The 20,184-nt window shown below is 40.3% G+C and overlaps 1 protein-coding gene across 1 annotated transcript in view; it reads left to right on the forward strand.

Annotated features, from left to right (window-relative positions):
• Window positions 1-20,184, forward strand: part of TRMT2B (tRNA methyltransferase 2 homolog B) — a 194,352-nt gene that overhangs the window by 41,097 nt on the left and 133,071 nt on the right. The window contains exons 3-6 of the mRNA XM_069213328.1: window positions 169-223; window positions 475-606; window positions 3,685-3,781; window positions 17,813-17,883. Of these exons, the coding sequence (XP_069069429.1) occupies window positions 169-223; window positions 475-606; window positions 3,685-3,781; window positions 17,813-17,883 (355 nt within the window). The remainder of the gene's footprint in view (window positions 1-168; window positions 224-474; window positions 607-3,684; window positions 3,782-17,812; window positions 17,884-20,184) is intronic.

Below are 20,184 nucleotides of genomic sequence, written 5' to 3' on the forward strand. Positions count from 1 at the left end.
TGCATTTACAGTGTTTAGAATTCCACTTACTTATACACAAACGTTGAACATGATTATAAACCTTATTGTGAAACTTTTCATGCCAACACTCAACATAGAATTGAATAGAAGGAAGGGAAGAAGGCATCTTTGCACATACCACCCTATGCCCTTTGTTTTGTTTTTCAGATTGTCACATGCTGTGACGCCACTGTGGACAGTCGGATATGAAGATCAGTTGAAGGTATGACAAATTGTTTTGTGTCCACTTCATCTTCCCATACTGGCCTTTGGTAGACCTATTGAGTGTTTTTTCATTCAATTTCTGGTAGAAAACATATTATTTAATCTTTGCTAGCTGTGTCTTCATCTTCCCTTCTCAAACAACTTAAAAGATCCTTCTATAGCAGCTAATATTGTCTTTCTATGCATTGTGAATTATTAGGTTTCATTTCTTGCTGAAGTAATTCTAGAACATTTTGAACTGTTTTTTAGGTCAAATTTGATGGTCAGAAGAAAATTTTGCAGACATTGGTATCACGTCTAAAAGAAGTCAGTGGTGAACACATAACTAGTCCATCAACAAGAGAAGACAGTTGCTGCCCTCTTCAACCTGTTGTGCCTTCTGTAAGTGTCACAAACTACTAACTGTCATTTGTGTCATAGGAGAACTAACACAAACTTTACTTCCTACTTCATACTGTAAACATATCCTAGCCTTACAAAGACAAACCTACTATGCTCACATTCTACTATGATCTTAAACCGTAGACCGACCTGGCATACAATTTCACTGTGTAATGTGAAAATCCAGTCCCAGATCAAATTGCTATCTGCATTTCATACACACTTTGCAATAGTATTTGTTTTACTTGTGTCTTTTAATTAGAGCCTTAATCCTTATGGTCGCGGGTTTGAATCTCGGCAGAACCCCTCATTCTTTCATCCTTTCAAAGTCAATAAAATTAGTACTATTGAGTTGAGTAACAATAAACAGCTGTTATTTCAATGCCAAGATACCCATCTAAGTAAACGAGTGCTGTACAAATACATATGGTATGTTATCCAAATTACTTTATATTTTAGACTATTCACAGTAAGGGACAGAACAGAAGAATTATTAATGAGTAACAAGATGTGCGGAAATAAGAGAAGGGAAGGTTCGGTGTGGAAATAAAGAAGATGCAAAAGGCAAAGTGCTTCATGGACGGAAAAGAGAAACATTTTCTGAGTCTATATTCAAGTAAAGAAAAGAAGCACTTGTGGAAAGTATGTTGTTAGGCTACAACAAGGATATGTTCAAAGTCCTCGGTTGACAGCGGGTTCAAGATGAGATACTAAATCAGCACTGAAGAATTGAAGAGGAGAAAAATGGTTACTGATTAAAGTTTAGCAAGATACAGAGTGGTCAAGAGGAGACAAAAAAATGAAGGGTTACAGGTACAAAGATGTGGGCGCAAAAATATGTTTGCAATTAGCTTCCAGTACTTTTACGACCAGTAAAGAGCTTTATGAACCAATGTATGTACTAATAGATCATTTTGTAAAAGTCAGAATCAGAGTGGGTCATAATCTGACTTACCTCATGAATATTAATGAGGCAGTTCACAACTTGCGACTTACTCCGATTGGTAGCTATCACAGGAATGATGGTCTGATAAGGTCAACATACCACCATAAAAGTACACTTTCTCTTTAAATAAGACCCTTTTCCTTGAAAGGAAATGGGGCTGTGTTTTATAGAATTTGTTTTACTTTTTAGTAAACGTTTGTGTGAGAGTTTGCAGTAGTCCCCTTGACTGTGGCATACTCCCCAACAAACTTTTTAGGTTGACAATTAAAGGTGAAGGGATCCCAAGAAGATAACCTCCCTTTGTGATTGGATTACCATACCAACGTGGGAGGTGGTAACTTTTTCAATATTTTGCAACCATGTTATAGTTGCAAACTATTGATAGATTACATACTAAATCGGTATTTGCAATATGTCCCTTCCAAACAGCGATTCTGTAAGAGGTTGGTATCCCATTTTAGGAGTCGGTAAAAGTTTATCTTAGATTGGATTTGTAAATTTGAGCAAGCATTTTTACAGTCACAAACTCTGAATAAGAGTTGTGACTGTAAAAATGCTTCATACATATGGGTCAAATTGCTATAGGAAGTGCATTTCAGTAAAGGTTGAAACAGGGTGAAAGCCTGTTCTGGGGTTAGAGCCATCAAAAATCTATTCAGGAAAAGATACATTTTGTAATCCGAAGATTGGTGGGGAAATTTTGACGAAAGGACAAACCTTGTGAAATATTGATTGCTGATGGCATAATTAAGTGGTAAACGATATCTGGAGAGTGGCTGGTTTTTCATATCAAGATATACTGCTGAGCCAGTGGAAGTGGTGTTAGCAAAGCCACAAGAGGAGCATAGGCACTGGAAGTAGAGTTGCGGGGGTGCTGCACCACTCTCCCAAAACAAACTATCCTGGAGCTCCAAAGGTGAATGAGTAATAAAGGTTTTTTTAAATTGTATGTTTATCTTGTTACATTTGCTGAACATTCAAAGGCAAAGGTCAAATGTCAGGCTATGTATTGTGACAAAATGGTACTTATTGGAAAACTGGTGTTTACTTTTATTTCTCTGACTGCAATGTGAGAAGGTTTTGAGAAGGTTTTGTAAAAGTGATGTATCTGTCACCTTGCTGGGGTACAGGAAGTGAAAAGAAAGGTTATAGGGTGTTAGTTGTTTTCTAGCACATAGCAGCATTTTAAAAAACCTATCTATCTGAGCTTTACGATTTTTTCAAAATATATCAGCAATTAGGAATGCACATTTTTTTCATAATTCGCAAGTGTGATGGAAACACAGATTTTAATAGGATCAAATTAAATCAAGACATTTTACTTGATGATGTGCAAATGATAAATATTCACTGAAGCCTGATTTCCACACACTATCGTTTGTGTGCTATACATTTTTACCAGTAACGCTGCATGTGTATGCAAATTTAGTGGCCGTTTTAATGGTAAATATGTACTATGCGCCGCGTCTCACTTTCAAAAGTGTTCCAGCACCACTGAAAATGAGAAGAACACCTGGACACAGCAGGGAAGAAGAAAATTGTCTTTTGCTCAAGCTTACCCTCGAGCACAATAGAAACGTAAAAACATGTGAATTAATAGATTTGGGAGCAAAGAGGTGAAGGAGTTTTGGGGAACTGAAGTGACATTTGACTCCTAGCCTAGATGTTGGTTAAGACGTCGGAAGAGTGTTGAAATATAAGAGAAGAAGACGAAAAAACTATTCTTTTAGGAAACGTAAAAGGCAGTGCAGGCGTGTAAAGTGAGGTATATAATTCTAGCAGAACCTTACAGGTAAAATAGTCAAACATTTGCAGAAAGTTGAGAGAGCATACAATGCTGAAAGTATAGTAGAGCTTGTCTTGGTACAGTTAAACGAGTGTTCCTTCTTCATATCAGTCTTTGTGGAAAGTAAAAGGTTGATGGGAACAAACCAAGGTATTAATAGGAGGGCATGGGCATAACCAGAGCAGTGTAATGGTCAGTAATTCATTGAAAAGAATGAAACACCCCATGCAGATTTCCACTCCATACTTGCCACAAATGGAGATCATTAGTTTGATCAATGAGGCCTGTTTTATATTTGTGTTATTCACGTGCAACATATTTATTTTCCTTGTTTTGATTACAACAGCCTGTATTGTATGGTTACCGGAACAAATCTACCTTTTCTGTGAACAGAGGCCCAGATGGGGATCCGAAAACTGTAGGATACTATCTAAGAGACAGATGTAAGTGAAGGTAAAGGATTATGAGAAGAGCAATTCATTTATGGTGGTTTTGGGATATCTTATAGCTATATGGGCTTGCCTGGGATCCTTAAGTCCTCATTGATACTTAAAATTATAGATGGGTAACTGTGAGTAATGGCGATGTTTTTCACTGAGTGTTTCTATGTGACATCAGCTAGTCGAGATTGAAGATCAATTGGTCTAAACTGTCTTGCAAACTTCATGGATAAGCAACCATCACCTCTAGCCACAGTTTCCATCTGCAGGTTTGTTATGGTGCCCCAGTCTTCTACCCATGCTGAGATCAGCAGCACAGATGAAGGACCACAACATGGCTTCTCCTCGCTTAGCCCCCTTGAGGCATGCTGTATTGTAATTGCTTGGTGCAAAAAAGACACCGAACATATTATTCTTACTCTTTCTTGTATGTATTGTTTCAATAATAGGATGTTGTTTGGTGGTGTTTGTTTGCACTTCTTTTCCAGTACTAATACTATCAGGAAGCAGTTTGTGTGTTCTTCCTAATAATAACAATAAACTAGCATTGGCAATGTCAATTAGTTCTGTAATTGGCTACCAACCTTTGTCTGTGCCAGTGTTTGTGTGTGGTTATTTTACAGCTGTATAGAGGGACTACTTTTTTGTGTGTAAATGCATATTGTGCAAAAGCAGAATGGTGTCACTCACCAAGAGGTACGCTAATTTCTGAAAGGTGCTGACCTTGTGCCATATATTGTGGTGGGTGGAATAAAATTGTAAATGGTACATTGACTGACTAATAGATGAAAAAACCTGACTGACATACCCTATAAGAAAGTATATGATATACATATATATATTTTTTTTATCTAAAGGCAGACCTAATGAGAGGGCTGGTATCCTTAACCTCTTGGGCGTTGTAATATGTTCTCGTATGTCATATCTTCTTGTATGTTTTCACTCACGTGGCTTCAATGGAACTTTTGTTTCATTGGTTGTCCCTCTGGGTTCTGAAGTGCGATGGGCTCGAGTCTGAGTTAGCCGTGATTCCAGACTGTGGACAGAGAGGCAGCTACGTGTGTGGGTCCCTTTTTACGATGAAATAAACGCACCAACTTATTTTGAGACTCCGGTTTTGTTTGTTTCTAAGTTTCCTGTTACATATTTGGTACCAGGAGTGGGGTTTGCCAAAAAACGGGACCCATCAGGAAGTTGCTGCCTTTTGGTGTCCGGTGTTCCGGTGTCTTTTCATCTTTTGTGAAAAGGGAAATCTTGAAGAAGAGACTTGCAAAGCTATTGGCTACGCTGGAAGGTGTGAGTAGGAGGGGCACATTATTTTCTTTAATTGGACAGGCCTTGCGCTTTGCGTTGCTGTGAAGGCCATGGTTGCTGTGGTGATGCAATCCTCTCGCTCTACACGCGTCATGCGGAGACGCTTTTAAAGTTACCTTGGTGACCGTTTACTCGCGTCTCACCGCGCTATGCTGGAATGTTTTGTGGTTGCCATTGGTAACGGATTTCTCGTGCTTCTTTAACGACGTAGCTTTTTTAAGCTGGAGCTGCTAGCGTCTTCTTGAAAATGGATTCTTCGTGTTGGTGCACGCACCCCCTACGTGGTTCTTCAGGCTTTGCCTTGGCTACTGTGTTCTAATAAAAATAAAAAAATAACGTAAAGGAAAAAAACACATATATATATATATATATACATTTGTTTAATTTTTCAAATTTATAATGGCATCCAATCAAAATATTGTACAACCACCGGTATTTCTACAGAAAGCAGGTAAACCTGACATTAAATGGGTTGAATGGATCCACATTTTTTAAAACTATATGGCAGCCATTGATGCTGTGGATTTTTCTCCTAACAGAAAGAAGGCTTTATTATTTAACCATCTAGGAATTTCAGCTCAAAGAATATTTGATAATCTACCCGCTATTTCAGCTCCTGCTGGAGGCGACGCATTATAGAACTGCTATATTGAAGCGAAAGAACGTATGGCAAAGCATTATTCTGGGGACTCTGATGTACTACTAGAAAGGTTTAATTTTGCCATGCGCAAACAAATGAGTGATGAATCAATTGAGGAGTATATCACTAATCTGAGAGTCTTAGCAGCTAAACGTGAATTTGGTGCAAATATTGATATTTATATTAGGGATCAGTTTGTGTTTCATTGTTTTCACAAAAAAATTCAAGAAAGACTTCTGTCATGTTGTAATCCAACCTTGGATGAAGTGTTGGTTTTGGCCAAAGGGATTGAAAGGTCCATAAATACTTCCAAAGTTTTAGCTAGTCAGAACAGCACTGTTCACCTTATTAGTGACAAAGAGGATGTTTGTGCCATTCATAATAAACTGACCAAACAGGCAAAGACTAAAGGGGTTAAGTATTCAAAACTGTGTTTCCGTTGTGGCTCAAAATTTCATATTGGTAATGACACTTCCTGTCCGGCACATGGCAAAAAATGTAATAATTGTCAGAAAGTGGGGCATTTTCAAGCTGTGTGCCAGTCACAACCCTTAAATAGAGGCTCTTATAGTAAGGTTAAGATCAACAGTGTTGATGTTGATGAAGAAATTTCTCAGTCTTCTAATCAATTTTCTAATATGTTATTAACCATTGACTTTACGGTTGGTCAGGGTGGGTGGTTCTCAAACCATTCCTGTTTTGGCCGATTCAAGAGCCCCCATTACGATCTTGGCAGATCACACGTTTTTTAACTTGTGGAGAGGTTCAATCGACTTACAATATCCTGATGTTGCTCCCAAAGCTTTTGGGGACCAAGACATTAACCTTTTGGGTTATTTTGTGTCAGATCTACAATGTCTGGGTAGATCCATTGTAACGGAAATTTATGTTACTGTCAAAGGGCGTAACATTGTGGGCTGGAAGGATTTAGCACGTTTGGGAATAATATTGCGTCCTGGCCATGATGTTCCTGTGATTTTAGGGGATTTACCTGATTTATTACTATCAGACTCGGTAGCCAATGTATGCATATATAAAGACACTACGCAAAGCATTATTGATTTGTTTCCAGAAGTTTTCAAAGACCAAATTGGGAAAGTTCTGGGTTATGAGCATAGTATTAAACTCAAGAAAGGTGCAACTCCCGTTGTGCATAAGGTGAGACCCATACCCCTGAGTGTAAGAGCAGATTTGAAATCCTTATTACATAAACTTCAATCTTAAGGGATAATCGCTCCTGCAGATGCCTCAGAATGGGTGTCACCCATTGTAATTACTAAGAAACAAAATGGCGAGTTGAGACTATGTGTTGACTTGAGATCGGTTAACCAAAACATTGTCATAGATAGTCATCCTCTTCCACGTATTCAAGAAATGATTGAGTCTGAGTACATCCAAAGTATTTTCAACCATAGACCTTCACTCTGCGTACCACCAAATTCCGTTGAGTGAAGTTTCTCAAGAAATAACCACTTTTGTAACTCCGTTTGGAGTATTCAAATATTTACGCTTGCCTTTTGGTCTGGCTTCAGCAGCAAGCGTTTTTCAAAAGTTGATGGACGATCTATTTGCTGACTTGCCTCAGGTCTTGGCTTTCCAAGACGACATTTTGATACACACAGTGTCAGAGAAAGAACATCTAGAAATGTTAAAAAAGGTTTTAAGTATCCTTAGGGAAAAGGGTATGACAGTAAAGCCTGGGAAGTGTAAATTGTTTGTCAATGAGGTAGAATAGCTTGGTCATGTCATTTCTGGTGAGGGAATCAGACCTAAATTTAGCAATGTGGATGCGGTTAGAAAGGCATGTCCACCCTCTGACAAAGATGCGTTAAAATCCTTCCTAGGGCTTTGTGAATATTACGCTAGATTTGTTCCGGGGTATGCCATGGAAGTGCAACCTCTTAGATCATTGCTTTAAAAAGGAACTAAATTTGAATGGACAAATGATTTAAATTCTACATTCGATAGAGTTAAGGATTTAGTTATCAATGCTCCTGCATTACAACCTTTTGATCCTGAGGGTAATCCGTTTGTCATGGTAGATGCCAGTTTAATTGGAATTAGAGCTGTGTTTGGCCAGTGGGTGAATGGTGGTGAAAATACTGTTGCTTTTGCGTCTAGGATGTTATCGGAGGCGTAGAAACATTACAGCACCATCGAAAGAGAGGTCCTAGCTTGTGTGTGGGCAGTTCAGAAATTTAGAACCTATATTTGGAGCAATAGGTGTGAGGTGTTCACAGATCATAAACCTTTAGTTCATTTGTTGAATGGTAATGGTCTGGGTAAAGCATTGGCACGATTAGTTCGTATTCTATCCAAGTTGCAAGAATACAACGTGGTACTGAAATATGTGCAAGGAGGCATGAACTTTCGTGCAGATTGTTTGTCTCGTTTGCCTTTACCCCATGAGGCCTCAGTGGAAATTGATGCAGAAAAAGAATGTGTGGTAGCCCTGTTGGACTTTTTGGCTGTGTCTAACAATCATGTTTCGAAGCAAGAATGGGTGTCTGCTATGTCCTCTGACTCTATTTTGTCTAAGGTAGTAGGATTTTTGAAGACCAAATGGCCAGCGGAGAGAAGTCTGTCAGGGGAACTTAGAGCTTTTTATCATGTGTCTAATGAGCTCACAGTTGAAAACGGTATTTGTCTGAGGGGTGATCTCATTGTTCCTCCTACCAATATTAGGGACAAGATAATTAAACTAGCTCACGAGGGTCATTTGGGTATTTCCGCTACCTCCGGAAAAATTAAAATGTCTTAATGGTGGCCAAGTTAAGATAAGCAAGTTACTTCTTTTATCAACAGGTTCCCCGAATGTATTGTTTCAGATAAACATTGGAGGACTGTCCCTAAGCCTTTATAACCTGTTCCTTTGCCAGAGAAACCGTGGGATAAAGTTGCTTTAGACTTCTCGGGCCATTTCATTTGTTACCAAGGCACATGAGATATTTAGTGGTGGTGGTGGATTATTTTTCAAAATGGGTTTATTATTCTTCCACTTCTGAAACTGAGTCGGATGTGGTTATCAGTTTTTTAAGCAAATTGTTTAGGTCAGAGGGGCCTGTCAACACAATTGTTACGGACAATGGTTCACATTTTTTGTCTAACAATTTTTCAGATTTTTTTACTTTACATGGCATCAAACATCTCAGAGTGGCACTTCACAATCCTTCAGTGAATGGATTAATAGAAAGGGTCAATCGGATTCTTAAGGAAGGAATTCAAACAGCTTTAGCATCAAAAGTTGATGTTGCAGAATTTCTGCAAAAGAAAATTTGGGCATACCTATCTACTCCCCATTCAACTACAGGTTGTTCTCCATTCAAGTTGCTGAGGGGAAGGGATCCCAGAACCAAACTCGTGCCAAGGTGGATGTTTCATGTTTTAAGTGATATTGACAAAAAATCTCAGTTGGGGTTTAATAACACCATGACAAGTACTGTTTTTGATAAACAACTTAAGCAGAAATGTAATTTTGATCACAAGTTCACTACTAAAATAGTTGAATTAAAGGTCAATAATTGGGTTTTACTAAAAAAAACTTTTAGAGTAAAGAAAGGAGAATCTAGATATTATTTTCCATCTAAAGTTCTCAAAGTTACCAGAGCTTCTGTATTATTAGATGGACGAGGTTTGTGGAGCAGAAGTTGTGTAATTCTTATTAATTCTGAGCAACTCAAGATTTTCAGGAACATGTCTCATTTAAAGGAAGAGGAGGATTCAATGTTATCAACAGATTTGCAAGAAATTGCATGTGAGCGGTCTTTGAAATCTTATAATGTAAATTCTGGTCACATGAATGATTCTGAGGTTCAAGGTTATGTTCCTTATCATCAGTCCAGTGCTAATGGTTCAGATCCGGATGGTAATGATGGTGACAAAAACATTGATGATGCTAATTCAAAATGCGTTACAACTAGAAGTTCAAGACAAATTAACTTAACTGTTAAATTTCGAGATTTTATTCTGTCTTAATGTTTTTGTTTTTTTTTCTCTAATTTATTATAAGGAAGGGAGATGTTGTAATATATTCTTGTATGTAATTTCTTCTTGTATGTTTTCACTCATGCACGTGGCTTCAATAGAACTTTTGTTTCATTGGCTGTCCCTCTGGGTTCTGGAGTGCGGTGGGCTCGAGTCTGAGTTAGCCGTGATTCCAGACTGTGGACGGAGAGGCAGCTACGTACGTGGGTCCCTTTTTTACGATGAAATAAACGCACCAACTTATTTTGAGACTCCGGTTTTGTTTGTTTCCAAGTGTCCTGCTACAGGCGTGCCTTAGGAAAGTCCTACTCATTTCGGCCTGGTCTGCATAATTTAGCAGGAGACCTTGAGGACAAGAAAGTGTGGTCATCTCTATCACTCGCAGCAGCTGATCATACCTCTGCACACTGCTTGTGTGGACTGCTTTTTATTTGGCTTTTCCTATAGCAACCTTCCTGAATGGGCTCTGGTGTTTTTAGTTCTTCCTCTGATTTAATCATTGTTTTCGGATTGCAGATGCTGAACTGCGGACCATCTTCACTCCTCCGACTTTGTTTAGTTGTCCTTCCCTCCTCATCGCAGTTATATGCAGGCTATGTTTTTTCATACCAGAACTGTCACATCTAATTCTGCTGTGTGATCTTATTTTCCTGACACAGTCAAGGCCGGATCCGACTTCTTCCTAAAACTGCTGCCTCCCGCTGAAATAAACTTATACAGTACATGTCTCTCCCGGTGCATGTGGAGAGTGAGTACCAACAAAATTACATGGTGGTGGAGTTGTACTGGCAGTGCTTGGTACCAGCTCCCTTTCTAACCTAATAACATGAAGCAGGAGCTGTTATTGGTCAAGGTCTGACCTGTCATTCATGGAGAGTGAGCATTGAATGCACCACAAAGTGACGGCATTACCTGACTGCGATTGGGTCACCGTAGGACTGAGTTATGGTTTTGACAAGCCAAGTCACATGAAGTGGCAGGGTATTAGTCACATGCATGCATTACAATATTTATACCTGGTGTCTTGCAACCCACAGTATCAATCCTTGGTCTTCTTAACCCACCTCCATCCACCTAAAAAAAAAACTGGCATCCCACCTGTTCTAAACTTACATTCACATTTCCATTCCCGTCCCACATATTCAAAAATAAACTTCCTGGTGTTCATGCCATCCACTCCCACCACCCTTGGCATTGCCCTTACATCTTCAATCGGGAGCACCACTAGACCTGAACTTCAGGGGTGAGGCATAGGGGCTACTAGTACATAAGACATTGGTGGGCCTCCCTTTTCACACAATGGGGGCTGAGACATCCTCAGAGCCAGTATGAAAACACACATCAGCAAGTCCAACAGGTGTGCCTTTAATATGCTAACACATGCAAACAGCATTTGACCACTGGCAATCAGTCGGGCCGCATCCCAGTCCATCATTATTTTGCAAACAGTGCCACATCAGGGCCCAGCCAAATGTACATTGTCTTGACTCAGCTCCAATTTGAACAATCTAACCCGAACTGCCTGGCCAGATTCTCCTTGAACCAGAAAACAAGCAACCTGGGACCAGTTTCACTCTCTTAAGGCTCATCAGACAGATATATCTTGGTTCATCAGGTGAGAGACTAGTCGGTTTGCCAGGAATATGGAAGACAACCTCGCCACTTCAAACCACTGGAAGCACATACTTTGGCCAGTTTGTTTTTTGGTTGGTCCATTTACCCTCTCAACTACTCCAGAAAATTGAGTAGCATAACTACAGTGGAACCTCTGGTCAATTTTGAGAGCTTTACAAATCATTTGTAAAATCTCATTTTTAAAATAGGAGCCACGATCTGTCTCAGTAGAGGTTGATATGCTAAATTTCTGAATTAATTCCCTTAAAAAGAGTTTACCAATTATCCTACTCTCAGATCTCCTGGTGGATTAGGCCTTCACTCAGAGAGCAGGCAGACAATCACAAGAATGTATTTAATGCCATTATAAACTGGCTTTTTATCAATATCTGCCTGAAGTCCTTTAAACGGGCTCTCTGATTTGCCAGTGTGACTCATAAGAACTCTAGTTCCTCTGCCTTGATTATTTATTTGACAGTTTAAACAATGACCATCACCAATCTTCTGCATCATTTCTAAATTTTTGTATGCCTAATACTTAGTAAATGTATGCACAGATGAATATCTTCCTGTTTGTGATTGATTATGTAAATATATCTGGCCAAGAGATGTAATATCACATCAGGCAATACATATTTATATTCAGGAGTAATGTATAGGTCATTGTAATTTTTCTTATAACCTTAATATTTCCCATTTTCTTTTCACTGGAGCATCCTCCTGGAATTATGTCAACTCACCTGAAGAAGTCAGAACTGAACTTAATAAGAAACAACTCGCATCTTCTGTGTCTACTGTAGGATTTCCTTTTGTTTGATCACATCTTGCTCCTTAAATCACTTTTTCATTCTCAAGTGCACAGTATTTGGCCACGTGGTCAGTGTATTGATTTCTAAGAGTGACTGTATTTTTTTCCAGCCTTATTGGCAGTGCATTTGAATATTGTCTGTCTGTTTAGATTGTCACATTTAAACTTTCTGACAGACAATAAGCTTTTGTCTGCAACCAACTCTGCCACTTGAGCTGAAGTTACTTCTGGCAGGTGTAATGCTTCAAGAACTTCAGAAATGCAACATACTGTATAAGCAGCCTTTAATGCTCTATAATAATCTCTTAAACAGAAACCATCAAAAACAACGTCAGAGCAGCCATATTAGGTGGAATTCTTTAAACATCTGGTCATCATTTGTTGCATAATTTTGTAAAACTGATGGAGTCACGTTCTAATTCATCATCATCACTCCTGGTTTTGTCTACACAGCTTTTGTTTTTTAACAGGAAGCAGTGTTGCTCGATTTAAGAAATGACACCTTCTGATGGAGATGTTTTCAGCTGCCAGTATGACTTGCTCATATCTAGTCAATCGGCTGCCATGTGCTGAGATTGTGTATGAGTCATCAAAATCTCAACAGAGTGTGAAACAAACACAATCAGTGTATTTGAATTTGTCACTTATAAAGCGCAACTGTCACTCCCATAGGAGCATCCTGGGGCTAAAACGGAAGACAGGTGACGGGTGAGTTCCTGTAACGTTCCCAATTTTGACAAGTAAAGGACATCTGACAGAAGGTATAAGTAGCAGGGGGATCAGATATCCCAAAGACCCCGGTTTTAGGACATTTTCTAAATGCTGATTCTGAGTCAGTGAACTGGGAAGAGAGTTCCAAGCCTTGGTCCCTAGGGCCGTGAATGATTTGACCCCTCTCGTTTTTAGTCTAAACTTGAAGGGTTTGAGTAATTTGGCCTGTGGAAATCTGAAGGTACTGCTTGTAGAATAGTGTGCAAACCTGCCAGAAAGAAATTTTGGTCTGATCTCTTTGTATGCTCTAACGGTGAACACAATTTTTTTTATATAGTACTGTTTTGTTTATCGGCGTCCAATGCAATGCCTTTAAGGCAGCAGAGGCGAAAGTTATTATCAGTCATTTGAGAACTGTCCTTGCAACTCTACTACTTGAAGTTTATGTAGAGTTTGTTTAGAAGATCTAGCGTACAGACTGTTGAATTAATCCAGTCTAGAGGTGATTAATGCACATGCTACTGTTTTCCTAGCTGTCGGGGCAGACGGTCACAAAATTTATTTAGGGAATCTTTTAAGTTAAAACAGGTTCCTGCAACCGCAAGGGCATCAGGCCAGAGCGACAGCCAAGAATCAAACTTGATTCCCAGGTTTCTAGCAACCTCCAACATGGCGGAGGGGTGGGGCTGGGGAAGAAATCTGCCCACCAAAGAGAGGGGATAAAATCATTAGATTTGCCCATTAGCATGATCTCAGTTTTGTCTGTATTACATTTTAGGCAGTTGACTTGCATCCATTTAATGATGGCGGTTAAGCAGTTTTTAAAATTCTTTTCTGATCCCAGAGATGATTTGTAAAGGGATAAGATCAGCCTGGTATCGTCAGCATAAGAAATGGTATGAATTCCGAAAGATGTTATCAGGGAAATTGAAGGTGCCACTTAGATGTTAATTAGAACCGGACTTAGGGAGGAGACATGTGGGACTCCAGCGGTAACCATGGTTTTGACAGATGTATAAGGGCCTAGTGTATGCACCACTCACAATCCCCTCACTTTGTTCAGTTGCAATGCGAAGACCTGCAATACTTTTCAAACAGCCAGGAAGACTTACAGCTACTGGATCCAACACAGCTGATAAAGAGTCCACGGGCCTCATGATTCATCCATGTTTTTATGTTAAAATTGCAAGTGCCTATCCGCCTCTATCATGACAGTAAAAGAAAAACTCTGAATTATACACAGATTTTATCTCAACACTCAGAAGGCCTCTAAACATTCTTTATCAATTGGTACTGCATCTTCACTATCACTATGGGTCATTCTTACTAAAGGCTTTGCAATCAGGGAAAGGTTTAGAAAATTCCTAGGAACATCCTCAACTCCATCTGGGTAGTAGGAGGATTTATTTTCAGATTTGCGGAAAAGCATTCTTTAGAGACTTTCCTTGTTTCTTTTTCAATGTGATGACCAAGGCAAACCACCTCCTTATCATACTATTGCATTTTTGTAGGAGAGCCCTTGTGACCATATTCAACAGGGCAATTGTGCCAAGTTTACAATCTTCTTTCATTTTTGATGCAACTAGCAAATCTTATCCATATTGCACCAAGACTAAGTTACAGGGCAACCGTAGTTTTTCTGAATCTTGCTTTAGGATTTGGCTAAAAATATTGAAGGATTTTCAGTATACCCATGTGGGATTTGACACCAAATGAGAACTTTATTTTGAAACTGAAAGGCAAATAGATACTGGCTGTCTTCATGTAGGGAAATGGAGAAGAATGCTTCGCATAAGTCAATGACTGTTTACCATTCTGCATTAGATGGAATCTGGAATAAGATTACTGCTGAATTCGGTACTACTAGACAACATGGGATCACTATTTTGTTTTCACAATTCCTGAACTATTCTCCATTCACCACTTGTGTTTTTTGATAACCATCACAGGAGAGTTGCAAGGACTACCACGCACTGCCCGAAAATTCCCTGTTCAATAATTTTCTTTATTAGCAGACTTCATTCCATCTTTTGCTTTTCTTGAAATTGACCAGCCAATTGAGGGATGTAGAGATTTTGTCTTTGATATGTAGATTGTTCACAGTCCAGCATTTACGAAACAGGCATTGCCTTAAAATGACAATTAATTTGAAAGAAACATAATAAAATAAAAATATATAGTGGCCTGAGGAGATCAGCCAAAGTATTGCACCTGCCCTCACCTTTGGAACCCGAGTACAAGCATGTAAGGAATTAGTGTGAGGTGGGAAAAGGAGCAATGATGATACAATGATTGCTGTTCGTCTGGAACTCAAAGGGAAACAAGTATTGGCAAAACCAGTAGGTCTCGCCTATGAGAGAACTATTGGCTTTGCCAATGTCTTTCAGTCATGTTGTACTGCAGCTATGGCAGTGTGGCTAAATGTATAAGAACAAATGCGGTATAACTTGGCACTGACTGCAGAATATTTTTTTTTTATTGCTAATGGGACGGGAGGCAACACAGAGGGAGGGAAAGCATGCAATATAGATAACGAGGATGTGGGGAAAAAAGCGCTATGACATTGCCAGTCATAGAGGTTTTTTGTTTATTGCTGAATGAGAGTTAGAAGGCAACAGGCAGGGAGGGAAGAGAGAGGCAACACGGAGGGAGGGAGTCAAAAGGCAACATGGAATTTGAGTCTGGGGGCAACAAGGATAACTGGGTTGAAGCAAAGGGCCGGGAGCAAGCACACAGACAACAGAGGGTGGGAGAGGGGCTCAAGCTGATTGGCAACAGAAGATGGATGGGGGTGTAGGCAAGCAGTTCAGACAAAAACATAGGAGGGAGGGCGTGTGGGGGGCAAGCAGTAATATGGACAGCACCAGAAGGAGGTGGAGGAGGAGAGGCCAAGTAACAATATGGACCACCAGTAGAAGGAGGGAGGGAGGTGAGGGCAAGCGACTACACATACAAAGGAGGGAGGGAGTGCGGGTGGGGACTAGCAGCACGGACAAGGGAGGGCAGAAGGGGACAGACAACACAGATAAATGAGAGCTGGCATGTGGCTGGGTGGGGCAAGCAACACGGATGAGAGAAGGAGAGATACAGAGGAGGCAGAAGTACATAAGGGATCCAGATGAAAAACGCACACTTTGGTAGAGTGTTTAGATGCAAAGAAAAAAATTATGCCTAAAAAGATGAGCAGTGGAAGGATACAAGCATTGCATCCATGCTCCAAGGGAGGAACAAACACATGAAGAGGACTGAAGCCTATAACAGGTGACCAATAAGAACCAAGCAAACAAGAGTGACATTGAAGCCTACCAATGGAAAGACCACCTCTAAGCCCTCTGTTAGAAAACAAAAGGTCTTGAAGAGACAGCACATGGACTGTACAGGAGAGACCTAACAAAAGTAGATCTATTTGGTGTCTGTTGTCAGAAAGGAAGACTGCTGTGCCTTTAGTTCAGGGCAACCCACCCCCTTGCCTAGGGCAGGTACTAAGCTCATCCATGCCTCAGGCAGGACCTGAGGAAAATGGACTTTAATGGGAAAGTTGAATATGAGTGAATCTTTTACAGGATCGAAGTCAAACAGTTGAGCTCTTAGCATTACTCACAGATACCATTCTAGATCAGGAAAGGTGGTGAATATATTTATATAAAGCGGCTGTGGCCACTGATTAATTCAGTTCTATTGTAGAATCAGAGGTAGTGTTTCCAAATTGTTTAAGAATCTTCAGAATGAATGGTACAAACCTACTTTCATAAAATATGATTGGAGCATGATAATTTTAATGGAATTCATTTTAACCAAAATACATTTCTGAAGTGTATAATAGAGGTATAAAAAAATCACACCTGCTTGTTCCTGGGATGAGATATGACATCAGTTAAATCAACTGTCAAAATATGCATCATCTGGTTTATGTAGATGTATATGGATGTATAGACTACATGAGCATCAAATGCAGTAATAAAGATCATAAGAATAACAGAGAAAAATAGTTTCAACATTCTCCTAAGCCCAAGCTCCCCTAGGTATGGTACAGCTGTGGCTAAAGTGAAAAGTTATGATGGTAGCTGTTCTAGCGTTTATACAGTGTACGATTTTGAATATTGTATAGCCTTTATTTTTGAAGTCTAAATTTTCACATTGAATTAAAGCCATGGACCATGTACAGTCTCTAGGCTCATTTATACTTAGGAAAACAGAAACTATTCATAGTACGCACCTGCCTCCACTCTCTTTAAAATGTGGCATGATTAATAGATGTTAGTCATTTATTGTGTGTTATTGTGCCCCGAATATACATATTTAAGATGAAAGCACATGTAAACAGGTCTGATAAGAGAGGCTATTCCCCAAAAATCTAGGTGGGATAGTTAATTATAAGATTGCTGAATAGCCTGCAAATTGTTAAGAAGAATAACACTTGATTGAAAAATATAATGTGCTCCAGACCACAAGTACTAAGCGATTATAAATAAGTGCAAAAGCACAGGTTTTAAAGTTAAACTTTATTCAGATCATCAAGAAGTTTTGTGACCATATAGAGGAAAGAGGCATAAGGCTGAGTTCTTTTACGAGGTCATGGAACACAAAAGCGACTTCCAACAACCTTTTAACATAAGGCAAAGGGTATTTTATTTATTATAACATATGGTCACACCATCAGCCATGTCATAAACGGATTATACCCTTAGTATCTTGCTTCATCTTATGAAAGAGAAAGTATGGTTGCTGAGGTAAAGAATAGAAGCAAAATCAGTAGTGCAAAATTAAACACAGTAAAAAGCACTAATGTGGTGCCAAAAACATATTAAAATCTTTTTAATGTATATCGGACTTTAAAGAAGGTTTGTTTTTAGAATCAGTAGTAACATGCAGAGAGAATGTTCCTGTTGTCAGTTCTAGACCCTGCTAATGAATTGCTATCCCTAGATATTTATATATTTTTTAATCTTTAATTGCTCCACAGCAAATAACATTATCTGTGTGCGTGGGGATCACCTTGAAAACATACCTGAGAAGCACAAACAAGTGTCACAAGTAAGTATAAAGCAGTGATATATGAAGACTGAACAGCAAATCAGAAATATGTTTTTTTTTACAATACATTTTATTAATTTTGAAAGGTTAAAACACTATATGGAACTCAAAAATGTCCATACAAAACAAACTCAGCAGCCGTTATGGAACAACCAAAGTCTGGGTATCCACTGCTTCCCCGCATCCCTCCTTACCAGTGGATAATTGACACGACCCTGGACCAACCCCTCCACCCAGTGTCCCTGTCCCGCCTATGCCTCAATCCACCCTGGTCTGTCTGTCCCTAGGATTCACACCAAGCTCCATTCCTTATCAGAGTACCCAGATCTTCTCATATTTGTGCAAACACTCACAACTCTAATATATCATTCTTTTCTTGACTCTCCACAGTTCCATTACTTCCTGCCACTCCTCCAACTCCGGGAAGTGCGGGCTGCCCTAATGGCTTGCAATGACCCTCTTAACCATGATATTTCCCAAATTGACCAAAAGCCTAGCGTAGGTGTGACCTCCAGAGTCTATCCAGAACACCAACAACACTTTTGATACAGTTGGTGGTGAGGGTACTCCTAAGGCCTCCACCAAGGATGGAGTTACCCCCTCCAAGAAGGGACAACGCACTGGACAGTCCCATCACATATGTAAAAAGTTGCCCTGCTGACCACACCGCTGAAGACAACAATCGTCCACAACACTACCTATTTTATGTAACAGGACCTGGGTGTAATATGTCCTGTGTAGGATTTTCAGTTCTATCAGACGAAAGTTGGCTCAATTGGCCACCCCCGATAGGAACTGTAAGGCATCCCTCCTGTTCTCATCCTCCAACTCCCCCATGTCGGCCTGTCAGCAGTCCCACAAATGTGTGAGGTCCCCCTGCATGTTTCTCAGTACTGTGGCATACATGAGGGAGATAGGCTTGGTGGTCAAATGACCATCCAGGAGCCCTAACTCCAGCGAGGTTCTTCCTTTGTTTCTTTCTCTCTAGGGATCCTAGCCTGTAATGTGTTTTCCTCAACTGCAAATATTTGAGAGGGAGGCCATATCGTATTCCGCTTGCAGTTGTGGAAACAGAGCCATCTCAAAGGTGTCCCAGATGTCCTGCAGGGCAGAAAGACTGATAAAGTCCTATCTCTTATACCTTGATAAATCTGGAACGGACGGAGTTTGCGTGCCGACCCTCAACGGGGTGTACAATGTCAAATGCCACTCCCATCCCACCTCCCTTGCCAGTTTCTGCCAAACGGATATAGCAGTGGCCGAGGGCACGCTCTGCAGCAACCGCCCCCATATAACCCATGCAGATAACCCTTTAGTCCCAGTACCTCCTGATCCATGCGGAACGCGAGGCCCAACAGAAGGTTGTATGCCCATTTGTTAACAGTCTGCACGTGCGCCACCTCGTAATAACTTCAGACATTCTGGAGCGATGCCTCTTTCAAAAAATGATCTCCACAAAGTAGACATTGCTATCCGTACCGGGCCACCCAGCCAACGAATGGACCTCACCTGTGCATCCGTGGCCCAGAAGAATGCATCCGGAAGCACAGAGGGACTATCCTCCAATACGTATGTGAATCGTGGCAGTGCCATCGTCTCGAACAATGCCACTCTCCCCAGAAGTGAGAACAGCAAAGCCCTCCACTGTATAATGTCACGATCTAGTCTAACAGGGGCCCATTTTTACCCACATAATGTGTATCACCCTCACAGGAGATCCATATACCCAAGAACTTAAAATGTATCAGTTTTATATGTAATGGCAAGGGGAGACCGCTTCCCACTGACCATACCCCCAGCAAGAATGTCCGGGATTTCTCCCAATTCATCCTCAGTCCCTAGTAAGTGTCGTACGTTGCAAAGATATCCCCCAGGTACCTTAACAAAACCTCTGGGCCCGAAATGTACAACAGAATGTCATCTGCATACAGCTAGATCTTGTCCTCCAAGGTATTGCTCCAACGCCAGCCTCCACCCTGATCCTTTCCACCAGCGTCTCTGTAGTAATGGCAAACAGCATCGGTGAGAATGGACAGCTCTTGCGCATGCCCCTTGCAATTAGAAAATCCCAGGAGAGGATCCAGTTTACCTTCATCCTAGACTTGGGATGGGTGTACAGGAGGGGCGGATTCACCTAAAAAAAACGAGGCACGAATCCCATCTTCTCCATGATGGCGAACAAGAAGGGCTTTTGAGTCATTTTTAAAAGATAATTCCAAGGTAGAACTCACCCTTCTGAGACTTAAAATCAGGGGAACAATGTGAGTACACATTTAACCAGACAACTCAAACACAAATTGA

The sequence above is a fragment of the Pleurodeles waltl genome, chromosome 2_1 (genome assembly GCF_031143425.1).
Source record: "Pleurodeles waltl isolate 20211129_DDA chromosome 2_1, aPleWal1.hap1.20221129, whole genome shotgun sequence".
Classification (NCBI taxonomy): Eukaryota; Metazoa; Chordata; class Amphibia; order Caudata; family Salamandridae; genus Pleurodeles; species Pleurodeles waltl.